General features: G+C 42.7%; 1 protein-coding gene across 1 annotated transcript; it reads right to left on the bottom strand.

Annotated features, from left to right (window-relative positions):
* Positions 1-318: 318 nt before the first annotated feature.
* On the bottom strand, positions 319-3116 carry LOC102298769 (C5a anaphylatoxin chemotactic receptor 1). The gene is made up of 3 exons (XM_005932693.3): positions 3029-3116; positions 1972-2105; positions 319-1621 (listed from the first exon to the last, which is right to left on the bottom strand). Exons 2-3 carry the CDS (start codon positions 2083-2085, stop codon positions 698-700), a joined length of 1038 nt encoding a protein of 345 aa, XP_005932755.1. The 5' UTR covers positions 2086-2105; positions 3029-3116; the 3' UTR covers positions 319-697.
* Between the last annotated feature and the right edge of the window lie 9825 nt (positions 3117-12941).

Genomic DNA, 12941 nt, shown 5'->3' with positions numbered 1-12941 from the left:
TGCAAGATATGGGTTGTTTTTTCTTTTTAAGAACTCCGTGTAATAAAACTTACCCTGCAGCCAGGAAGTTAGCATCGAAATGATGTTGTTTTTTTCATTGCTGTGCATGTTGCATAAACCAGTGAACAAGATGATTCATGAATTCATTTTCCCCTAGAATAACAACCCTGCCATCAGCATGTTCAAACAGAGGCAGCTTCTTGTTAGGAGCTGGCAGCAACAGCCAAACCTGAATCTCCTTTTCATGAGCCAAATATGCTCTTTTTGGCAAATCATAGGAGTAATTTCTGTTTGTTTGTTTTGTTTTGTAAATGAAACTTTTCCATTCCCATTCTCAAAATTTTTAATAGCCTATTAAAATAAAAAATAAAAAAGTATGTGTACATTTAAAACAAATCAATAACAGTCCAGATCCTTGAAATACATGGTCCAGATAGGATCACATCTCTGCAAAACTGTCAAACTAAAGCAAAAATCATCATTTTATTTACAAGATTATGTGTGGTTTTCACTCATAAAGAGGACACTGCGGTACATTCACTTGTAATAACTCAAACACTTCTACTTCTGTATTTACACAACTCACATTTTAAAGGGGGATGAATAATTTCCACAAAAGGAGAAATGCACATGTTAAAAGAAATGCTGAAGAAATGAAGAGTTAACATGCTAAATTATTACATTATTGGCCTCCCTGTTACATCTGCGAGTTTTTCAGTGATTTCCTTCGTATGGACTCTGAGGAGTCATCATTGAAAAGTCGGTCAATGGTGGAGACCAGAGAAGCTTTGATGGCACGGCCTAAGCCTCTGGCAGCAAACACGTAAAGCACGGGGTTCAGGGCGCTCTTGATATACACCAGGTACAGAGATATGTATTTACCATAGCTTGCTGACTGAGAGTGAGATTTGGCCAAAGCCTGTATAAATCGACAAACAAAATAGGGGACCCAGCAGGTGAGGAAGAGGAGCATTGTGAAAAAGAGCACATGGTACATCCTTATCATCTTGCGTGCCATTGAAGGAGTGGAGGAGGTGGGTGTTGGAGGTGAAGCTCTCCTAATAGTGAGCAGAACAGCGAGGTTACTTCCCAGGAACACCAGCACGGGCAACATGAAACCTGCTAAAGTTTCGATTACGAACAAAGTCGTATTATGCCCTTCACTCTCATAGCAAAGGTGTTTCCCAGATTTCTCCTGCAGGACAGCGAAGTAGAGGTAGGGGCTAGACAAGATGGTAGCCATCAGCCATATGAGACCACAGGCTAAAGGGACGGCCCAAGCTGGCCGTCGCAGTCGAGCCCACACCGGCCTCAGCAGGCACAAGCATCGTTCCAGAGCCACAGCGCAGAGGAGGAAAGCAGAGGCGTACAATCCCAGGACCCGCAGGAACATGATGATGCGGCAGAAGGTGTCCCCAAATGGCCAGCTGTTGTGAATGAGAAAGCCCAACATGAGAGGGGTCCGCAGGATCAGCACCAGATCGGCCAGGGCAAGGTTCAGGACATAGACACGGAAACTGCTGGCAGCGCGTGTCTCCTCATTACTGCCTCTACGCACCACATGACGATGACTCCGAAATCCGAGCGCCCAAACCACGAGCCCATTCAGAGGCGCGCCCACCTTGAGGTACCAAGACAACCAGGTTGCAGTTAGGCTCGGGGAAACAGCAACTTGACATTTTGCAGGAATTCATTTATTTGCTTGTTGTGAAGACTGAACCTACTGTTCATTCTGTGAAACCGATATGAAGATGGAGCTGGTCTTATTTAATGAGCTCTGGTGGCTTTTTCAGCCTTTGCATGACAATCGTCATTTACATTGAGCAGGCTCCCTGCCTGTTGTAGCTGCAATACATGGAGCATTTACTCCACATGTATATATGTAAGTGGAACTGATACTGAATGTGAATTTTACATCGGAAACGATTCATGAACTGAAAGTAAAAAAAAAAAAAGGAGAAGATTTCTCACCAAGAAGATAAGCAGCGTAACTACAATCTCGGTTCCTCTTGAAGCCTCTGCCTGCCAGGTGCTGCTGTTGGAGCTAGATAGGTTTTCCACCTGTGTCCCATTCATGCCAGCCATCGGGCCGATACGAAACTGGGCTGTAATGCAGCACGTTAGTTAAATACAGAAAGTACTGCGGCTGTTTGTCAATAAACAATTTCATCACTGATAGAGAAGGAAAATATGCAACTGTTGCACTGAAAGACAGATTTCACATATGCTGGTTGCCTAAAATGTTGACAAGCTGATGTCCACACCAAACAGCAAGGTGACGCCACAAACTTCCTTCTGTACGTTTGCTCAGCTTTGCATTGTTTCTTAAAGTTACGTTCCTTAAAAATAGCGAATGAAACAAAGTGAGTGCAGCGCTCGAGTCTGAATCACCTGGGTGTGTGTTTTAAAAAAAAAAATCATCTATCACTTAGGTGGCATTTTCTAATCGGATGAATAATCATAACCACTGCACGTAGCACTGTACTCTAACTGACAATTTTGTGGGTTTTAGTGCAAATGTCAGCTTTTATCTCAAGAGACAGTTTGACTTTATGTGCTGCTTTTTGTTTCCATGGCGTGAATAATAAAAACATGAAAGCACAGCATGCACGTCAGGTGCAACAGCAGTGATTAACGAGAAAGGAATCTGCTACACGTACATTCAGGCAACCCCGGGATCTGCTATTCTGCTGCTGCATGCAAACATTCATGTATCAGTGAACTTATCTCCCTGGTATGGATTCATTTTTTCAAAGCAAAAGTGAATTTCTGCTTTCACAAATCACAAAACTTTTTCCTTTTTCCATGTTAAGTATTAAAAGCAATGAGCAGCATTTGTGCTGCAACTGACTCCAATTTTAGTTTGCTGCCCGTACTAACCAGATCAGTACCAACCTGCACCAGAGTTATCAGTAGCTGTGAATCAGTGGAGATTAAACGCTTTGAAGTCGGTTGTTTTAAAAAAATAAAATTAAAATCTAAAAGCAGGATTAAAATTAAAATCTAATTCAAAGACTTCTTTACTCACCTCCTTTACTTGAGTTGTGGGTGGAAGAAGTGGAGTAGCATATCAATAAAAAGGGAGTGCCTATCTGCCTAACTCTCTCTCTTTCCTGTCTGTGATTGCAACACACAGACACACACTCCTTCCTATAACCATATTTACAACATCTCAGAGTCAATCATCATTTTCTTCTGATAGTGAAAAGCCATTTCAAGTGTTTCCCTCCGGCTTTATCAGCTGCTTTACATGAGCAGTTGTTAACCTCAGAGGCATAAAAGGTAAAAACTGAATAAGATAAAACTGCCACGTCTCTCTTAAATAAAATAAAATAAAATTGCCACAAAGTTGTTTTTTTGTTTGTTTTTTTCCATGACACTTGATTTCTAACATTTTGGTGGGCACTTTGTTTTTCATAGCTGGCAGTGAGAGGAAACGTACCCCAGCTGCTCTTGAGCTGCCGGTGCCGCGTTCAGATATTCATCAATCTAGATTTCGATTTGCTTTACTTCCTTTTCTATTATGTCTGCCACATTGTTTTGCATTTCTTTGTGGGGAGTGGATGATAAGATCATTTTTAAACACCCGAAAAAACAGTTTTGGAATTGATCGAAGCTTTCAGTCTACATCAAAACAACAACACACGCTAATTTTAACAAAATACAACAAATGAATGTTGTTGAGCCAAAAGGATCTGTCGTTATAAATGAGGAGAGCACAATCAAACTGAAAATGCTATTGAAAAATAATTTTAGCTAATTCGTATTATTTTCAGCAGTGTTTGTGTCAAGGGTCACCTGCTTTAAACTTATCAGGGACTCTGGTTTAATACTTTGGCCGGCTGGTTGATGAAGGTGCTCCTCACAGCAAAACACTCACGTGATAATTGAAAATTATTTATCTAACACAGCTTTCTGCTTTCACGAGATGCTCCAGATCACGCCTGTGCGTGCCATTTGACGTTTGTTTGCAGTGGCCGGGTCTAAAGCTTCCCTGAGGTAGGCTCAGTGTGTGAAAAGTGAAGTAGGCACACATTAAAACTGCAGTCTTGCTAATTAGCCTGCAGGGTGCATACAGGAATGTACGCACCCTGCAGGAATGTCAAACAGGAATGTCAAATTCATTTTACATCGTGGGCCACATACAGCACATATAGTTGTTTCATGTAAAGTGGGCGGGAGTGGTGGTAACTTTTTATGATAGTTCATTGCACAGACTGATCTGTAATTATGAAAAAAGTTATTGTTAATTAACTACGGAGTCACTAATAGTAGAAAAACAGGAACTTCACTGAAATTAAATTTTTTATCTCTTAGTTAATCAATTTGGTGTAATTTAAGTACGGCTGAGCATGAGCAGTTTTTGTCAATAGAAAAAGATGTTAATGAACAACTTATAAAATTTCAGTTAAAAGTTCAAAATCTATGCATGTCTTCACATTTTATGAAGTCAGTGGGCCAAAATCAAGTCTTTGATGGGCCAGTTCTGGACCCTGGGCCTTATGTTAGACACCCCTGGTACAGAAGTCTTATGGGAAAGCGCATGGCTCTTTAAACAGCTACTTTAAAATGGTATTTTATTCGCAGGAGTTCGCCACAGAGGATAGCTCTGCATGTTTTTGATTTATTTATTATTTTTTATTACACTGGATGCTCTTCCTGACACAGTCCCCGAGGGATCTGTGGCTCACTTGGTTATAAAACCTCTATAAAGACTTTCCTGATGAGTTTATGGTCTCGCTTAGTTTGAAGTCTCTTTGAGTTTAACGTGAGGTTAATTTTACAAATTTTGCTCTCGTTTAGACTAAAATCAGAGGTACAGCAGGACATGCTTTAGTATGTGGCTACTTTCTAACTGATTAGTTGCCGCTGTGTGAGTGTGCAGTGTCCTCTGTTTCTAAGTTGCTCATGGCATCTAGTTTTAAAATGCCAAGAAATTTGTAATAGCCAGATTCTCAGTTTGAGGCTTGAAACTGAGACCAGCTATGATGTACTGTTTGGTGACTGTGGCACTGAGAACAACGAAGTGAGTATATCAGAGGGACAGCTCAGGCTGACGTTTGGATGCGTGTAGAGGAGAGAGTGTGGGACAATATTTTCCAGGCAGGAGAAAAAGAGGAAGACCGCCGAGAAGGTTCATGGTTGTAGTGAAGGAGGACATGCAGACGGTTGGTGTTACAGAGGAGCATATTAGGGATAGGGTGATTGAAGGAAGCTCATCCACTGTGGTGACCCCTAAAGAAGAGGAAGAATGCTAAAAATTGGGCCCAGTGTTTGACTTTATTATATAAGTTTTCAAATTACAACCTTCCAGATATCAAATCTCAATCTGGACAAGCAGGGTCCCAAAGTCTAAACAACTTCAGACTTGCATATTCTCCTCACCATGACTGGGCGCTTCATTTACTTTCATAATACTATGTCTCCTGTTTATCTCCTACATGCACCCTCCTGTAGCTGCCAAACATCTCAAACTCAGATTCAGCAGTTATCGTGGTCTTTTTGCAGTCATCCATTCTGAAATGTGGATGTGTCTGAGCCTATGCCAAGCATGTGGTCATGTGTCCTCTTCTGAAAAGTATTTAGAAGCTAAATATGGGCACTCCCATTTTTATAACAGTTGAACAATGGGTAAAAAGTGACGCACTGCAAACTACTTGAACAACTTAATGAGTCATCTGATTGAAATGTCAATGGAAGGGTGTAACTCAAGAACACCTGGCCACATGTGCAGAGGTGTTAGGATGGTCAGCGACACCAGCACGCTCACATTTCACTGCAGAATCTTTAATGATTATTTTGCTGTATTGAAGCTTCTCAGGCTCTTTTGAATGGACCTAAATGAGCACACAAAACCAGTGTTGTGATCTCAGCCTGAAGCCCAGCAATTGAATCAGAACTTTTTTTTAAGACAATTTCCTAAAACACCAGGGCACTGCAGAAGTTTATAGTTTTTGAAAAATAGTTTTTTTTGTAGATCATATAAAGTGTCTGCGCAGTAAACAAGCTGCTTGGTTCCTGTCTAGTTACTTGCAAAAGTACGCCACCAGATGGCAGTGCTGCTTATTCAAGGATCCAAGGGATTCAAGGAGCTTTATTGTCATTTGCATCACATGTTTACACGAGGTGGAACGAAATTATGTACACACGGTCCCAGAGCGAAAAGAAACAGAATTTTAAAAGTTTTTTTTAAAAACAAAACAGAATAACAGAATAATACAATAAACTGAGCGCACAACCTGAGTACCAGTATGGAGTATGGATACAGAATGTAGGTATAAATATAGGTATAAATGCTTTAGCAGCAAAAGGGCATGATGACCAGCATTGATAAAGTGAGGGTGTCAGTAAGTGTCAGTAGTGATTAAGGTGCTACAATAACAGTTCTTGTCCATTATGCATTGAGAAGTCTCACAGCTTCTGGAAGCTGTTTCTCAGTCTGGTGGTTTTGCATTTAATTATCCTCAGCCTCCTGCCTGAGGGGAGCGGGACAAAGAGTGTGTGTGCTGGGTGAGTGGGGTCCTTCATGATACAGGTGGCCCTCTTCCTGGATCTGGAGGTGTATTTGTCGGTTACGGTTGGGAGGCTGCCTCCGACAACTCTCTGTGCAGCCTTCACCACCCTCTGTAGCGCTTTCCTCTCTGCCACAGTGAAGTTTCCGTGCCACACGTTGATGCCAGAGCACAGAACACTCCACCGCACATCTGTAAAAGGAGATGAGGATTGAGCTCTCCCGCACGCCTCAACCGCCTCAGGAAGTAGAGCCTCTGGTGAGCCTTCCTGATCAGGCTGGAAGTTTTGTTTTTCCAGGTGAGGTTGCTATCTAGGTACGTACCCAGGTACTTGTAGCTGGGTACTACTTCGACTGCAGATCCTCCGTCGTGCAGGGGTGTGTGTGTGTGTGTGTGTGCGTGTGTGTCTGCCCCTCCTGAAGTCCACAATCATCTCCTTCGTCTTCTCATTTAAACAGATTTGTTTTATTTGGTAAATAACAAAGAGGTTTTGCCCTCTGTGTTTTTTTAGGAGTGTTTTCCTTGACACCGGAGTCTACAGTAGACTACTGTAGACTCCGGTGTCAAGGAATCTACTGTCCGTAGATGTGTTTCTCCAGAGATTCTGGACTGTTTGTACTGTTGCATTTGACATATATGACACATATTTATGAAACAGCCTTCCCATATGTCCAGCTACTTTGTATTAAAGGCTGTACACTGGCTTGTTGCCCCATGTGTCACTTTCATTCAGAATTTATTCCAGATATACTAAAAGCAAGAATGCAGCTACATTAAGTTTTTATGTTTCAGTGCCACCTTCTGGTCAATTAATTGGGAATTTAAAAAAAACAAGAACAAAACAAAACACCAATGAAGAAAGTCAGAGAAAGTCTCATTTTTAGCAGAAAAGTACAAAATAATTTTTCAGTATATATTTTGACTTGTTTAAAATTAGATCTATATCAGTGTGTGGGGGAAACATTTAGATGTGTATTTATTTGGTCAGTATCAGTTTGAAGTGTTTTATTGCTGGGTTTATTTATTTAGATCATTACAGAAAGTAAAGCTGAAATTGTTTGAATGCTGCGTTACGTTCTTAGTCTAGGCGTGTATTGAACGCAACAAGAAATTGGCCCCACTCATGCACCACCCAAGAAAGAACACAAATAGTATCTTTTAAAGTGCTAAGCAGCCATTTATTTGCTTCAGCAGTGAGCAGTGCCAAAAATAACAAACAAAACTCCCTAATGGACCCTACACTTTCCTACACAAAATGAAAACCAACCAAAAGACAATTCACTTACCTAACTTTCTAAACGAAAAACAGGAGAAAATTTAACAAAAATGGCTTCTCACGCCTACTAAGCTGCTGCAGTGAGCAATATATACACACACAAGGTGAACAAAATACACAATTGCTACTTTACAAATATATTTACAAGATTAAGGTACTAACGCGCGCCCCCCCACACACACACACACACACACACAGATACTTGCAAATCAATTGGCAAAGACACTCCACACAGCAACGAATCAAAAACGCAGGTTCTTTGTTGGATGGTGGAGGTTAGGAGAGGGGGCCAGGTGGCTGTCATCTGGTGGTTAAATACTGGAGGTGATCAACCAATTATCCAATCCGAGGATAGGCAGAGACTCCACCTAACTACTCAGCAGGCAAGCCCAGGTGTCCACCTCCTAAGAAAGAAAAGGGGAAAACCCACAGCCATCCTCTGGTGGGAGGAGTCACACATAACAAACACTGATAACACTGGATCATAACATTTCCCCCCCAACCAAAAATCAAACGTTTAACCCCAAATGAAATGTTTGATTCATGACCTAGAGAGGGCATCAGCCATGATGTTCTCTAAGCCCTTTTAATCGGTTTCACTCAGTTTCCGCTCAATGACAAACGGACTGGAAAACTTTGCCTGCAGGGGAGAACCAACGACAGGCAAGAAAACCAACACACGATCACCTGACTGGAACATCCGTGCTACAGACTTTTTATCAAAATTGGTTTTCATTCTGACCTGAGCATTTGCTAGCGCATCACGAGCAAAACTGCAGGCATTATGCAGCCTCTCTCTAAATGAACTAACATAGTCCAGAATGTTTTCTCTTGGACGATGCCTGAGAGAAATTTCTCTTTCAAAAGACGTAGCGGACCGCGCACAGTGTGGCCAAAATCTAAATCAGCTGGACTGAACCCCAAAGACTCCTGGCATGTCTCCCTGATGGCGAACAGCAGTAGTGGCAACCCCTCATCCCACTCACGGCTTGACTCAGTGCAAAGTTTGTGAAGCAGGTTTTTTAGAGTTTGGTGGAACCTTTCTAATGCAACCTGACTCTCCAGGTGATACGCGCTGGAAGTGTGATGATGGTTAACACAGAGCTCTGTCATGACCAATTTTTGCCCTGATCTGTTTGGATGCGGCAAGATCAGAACCACTGGTGTCTGCAAGTGGTGTTTCAACTACCTCAGGCAACGGAAAAACTTTGCAGCCAGCTAGATCATTTCAAGGATGATGTCAATGCCTGCAACCGGTAACTGGGGTCGCACACCAAGTTTAACCTCACCCGCCACAAACTGAGACGAGAGCTGCACAAAGTGCAAAGGCGCACGCATTACACACATTCTAACTCCCCACGCTAACACATCAGCACCACAATAGGATTGAGCTGAGAACGGTAAGACACCCTCACGAATGAGCGACTGTTTTGCACCAATGTCACACAAAATACTGACAGGAACCCTCTTTTCTTCTCCCATCAATGAGACAAAACCTTTTGACACAAAAGGCTTGAACTCTTCATCTACTTTATCACTTTGAATTACAGTCACATCTTCTAAGGCATGAGGTTTGGTCTGTATTGGGGAAGGATATTTACCCTTCCTGGTCTGTTCCTCTCTTTTGAGAACCGGACAAGCAGCAATGAGGTGTCTGCTCAGGTGATACTTGCAAAGACACTCTACACAGCAACGAATCAAAAACAAAGGTTCTTTGTTGGATTGCGGAGGTTAGGAGAGGGGGCCAGGTTCTTTCTTTCTTTCTTACAGTTATATTGGCGGTTGGCAAACAATTGAAAGGTGCATTACCGCCACCAACTGGTATGGAGTATGGTCTGGAACGACGCTAAAAAAAAAACACACCCCCCCCCCTCAAACCAAGGGGCCAGGTTGCTGTCATCTGGTGGTTAAATACTGGAGGTGATCAACCAATTATCCAATCCGAGGATAGGCAGAGACTCCACCCAACTACTCAGCAGGCAAGCCCAGGTGTCCACCTCCTAAGAAAGAAGAGGGGAAAAACCCACAGCCATCCTCTGGTGGGAGGAGTTACACATAAAACAAACACTGACAACATTGGATCATAACAGCTGAAAGACTGAACAAAGCAAAACTGATTTCCTGCACATTGATTACAGATTATGTGATGTCTGCAAGGATTTCATGCTTTTAAATACATATCAAAAAAATAAAATAAAATAAAATAAAGGGAACACTTAAACAACACAATGTAATTCCAAGTTAATCACACTTCTGTGAAATCAAATTGTCCACTTTGGAAGCAACACTGATTGACAATTAATTTCACATGCTGTTGTGCAAATGGAATAGACAGCAGGTAGAAATTATAGGCAATTAGCAAGACATCCCCAATAAAGGAGTGGTTCTGCAGGTGGTGACCACAGACCACTTCTCAGTATCTATGCTTTCTGGCTGATTTTTTGGTCACTTTTGATCAGTGTTGGGTAAGTTACTTTAAAATAGTAACTTAGTTACATTACTAGTTACTTCTCTCAAAAGTAACTCAGTTACTTCAAGTTACTCGTTACTTTCAAAGTAACTAGTTACTAGGGAAAGTAACTTTGGTTTTACTCAGAATTCTCTTGTTAATGTGTTGCTTCCATAACTTTGCCAGTCTTCTAGCTTGCTTACTTGCCACAAGTGCACTGTGCCACCTACCAATAGAAAGGAAAAGATAATGTGCATATTTCCACGAGAGAAATCCCACGCCTGGACCGTCATTGACTGCTGCCATGATTCTAGCCTACGTCACAGCGTCATGTGCGCCTTTTACATCCAACACAAAAACTGCAGTCGTGGTGCTTTCGATTGTACTCAGAACTCGGAAATTCTGCCTTCTGAATAGGAAGATGTAGGTAACACCAGACTGCAGATGAGCTGCATACAGGGCTGGACTGGGACAAAAAAATCGTCCCGGGCATTTTGACTAGAGACGGCCCACCATTATAGGAAAAATCATAAAGCCTTTGAATGAAAATAAACACTGTTGTGACAGTGATGTACACTGTTCTGATGGTATATATGCATCAATCTATCAATCGTTTGTTGTAAGATTCAGATAATTATTTTTTAAAAGCTAGACATTTTAAATGAGAATAAGAAAGAAAAGTATTTCTTTGTGCCCCCCTTTCCCTGTTAATGCCCTACATGCCCCCCTGGCAACACTTTGCTAGACCCGCCCCTGCACAGTTACCAGCTGTCAGCTAAAAAAGGATCCTGGTGTTATTTGTCTCTCAGAAACAGTTCATAACTTCCCTTCAACTCATTCATGTCACCTAAAAGGTAAACCTGTTTCTCCATCACCTGTTCAGCTCTGATGATCCAGTAAGGACATCTCCTGGTTTCATCTTCATGTTTCCCTCTCACCAGATAACCAAACCATATCATGACCAGCAGCTTTTTTCAGCTGTGGCTCCAGCAAACATCAGCTGATACTAGAAATTAATATTAAATAAATTCTAACAACAGCTGATCAAGCTTAAAAGTGCTGCTGTTGTTTAGCGCGACATCCGCTGGTTTCCTCTTTCTGCGCAAAGTGAGCGATAAACAAACAAGAGAGCCGATCAGCTGATCATTGATCAGTTTCATGATTGAAGTAGAAACGGAGAGGGAGGGGGGAGAATGAGAGAAGAAGAGGCAGCTGTGCAGCAAAGACACAGAATAACTCCAGCTTTGTGTCTTTTTCATTGTAGCTGAATTACGGGACAAACTGTTCCTTTTCACCTCAATAAGAAACGCGTAATATTTTCTCTGAATACCAGACGGGACGGTTGGCAACTCTAATAACTTATGAACAAAATAAAGTTCAACATCATTAACTTCATAGCACCACCCAGCTGTATAGAAACTCCGTCATGCTAGCTAGCACGCAGTACGGAAAAAGTCAGAATAAGAAAATAAACTCCACCTAAACTTGGTTCATATCTGACCCAGAGAGACTGCAGGTCATAACTTCTTACCTGAAGTTCAGTTCACACTTGGACCGGCGGCCGCCTCGGGTCTCTTTTCCTTCTGCGTCCCTTTTCCTTCATCCACCTGCTGGCCTCCACCACTTGCTAATGTTACTGAATCTGTGGAAGCTCCGCGATAGCCACCACACGAAGTAACGAGTAACGAGCCTATCTAAATCCCAGTAACGATAACGCGTTCCTGATTTTGGCATAATAACTAGTTACCGTGCTCGTTACCACAATAATAACGTAGTTACTGTAACGCGTTACTTAATAACGCGTTAGTCCCAACACTGCTTTTGATTGCTGGCGGTGATTTCACTCTAGTGGTAGCATGAGACGGAGTCTACAACTCACACAAGTGGCTCAAGTAGTGCGGCTCATCCAGGATGGCACATCAATGCAAACTGTGGCAAGAAGGTTTGCTGTGTCTGTCAGCGTAGTGTCCAGAGCATGGAGGCACTACCAGGAGACAGGCCAGTACATCAGGTGACTTGGAGGAGGTCGTAGGAGGGCAACAACCAGCAGCAGGATCGCCTTTGTGCAAGGAGGAACAGGAGGAACACTGCCAGAGCCCTGCAAAATGACCTGCAACAGGCCACAAATGTGCATGTATCTGCTGAAACGGTCAGAAACCGACTCTATGAGGGTGGCATGAGGGCCGGACGTCCACAGGTGGGGGTTGTGCTTACAGCCCAACACCATGCAGAACGTTTAGCATTTGCAAGAGAACACCAAGATTGGCAACTTCGCCACTGGCGCCCTGTGCTCTTCCTTCAGCATGACTGGTTTGGCAGTGGGTCAGTAATGGTGTGGGGTGGCATTTCTTTGGGGGGCCGCACAGCCGTCCATGTGTTTGCCAGAGGTAACCTGACTGCCACTAGGTACTGAGATGAGATCCTCAGACCCCTTATGAGACCATATGCTGATGTGATTGGCACTGGGTTCCTCCTAATGCAAGACAATGCTAGACCTCATGTGGCTGGAGTGTGTCAGTAGTTCCTGCAAGACAAAGGCATTGATGCTATGGACTTGCCCGTCCGTTCCCCAGACCTGAATCCAATTGAGCACATCTGGGACAACATGTCTCGCTCCATCCACCAATGCAACGTTGCACCACAGACTGTCCAGGAGTTGGCAGATGCTTTAATTCAGGTCTGGGAGAAGATCCCTCAGAAGACC

Source organism: Haplochromis burtoni, unplaced genomic scaffold, assembly GCF_018398535.1.
Source record: "Haplochromis burtoni strain Fernald_Lab_line unplaced genomic scaffold, NCSU_Asbu1 Contig_161, whole genome shotgun sequence".
NCBI lineage: Eukaryota > Metazoa > Chordata > Actinopteri > Cichliformes > Cichlidae > Haplochromis > Haplochromis burtoni.
Note: the sequence above shows the minus strand (reverse complement) of the source record. Positions and strands in the feature narration are given on the sequence as shown.

Excerpts from the sequence above, each read along its gene's own strand:
- LOC102298769 (XM_005932693.3), bottom strand. The coding sequence starts at position 2,085 with ATGGCTGGCATGAATGGGACACAGGTGGAAAACCTATCTAGCTCCAAC. Across the intron at positions 1,622-1,971 it reads TTACGCTGCTTATCTTCTTG|GTGGGCGCGCCTCTGAATGG; the intron begins GTGAGAAATCTT and ends TGGTACCTCAAG.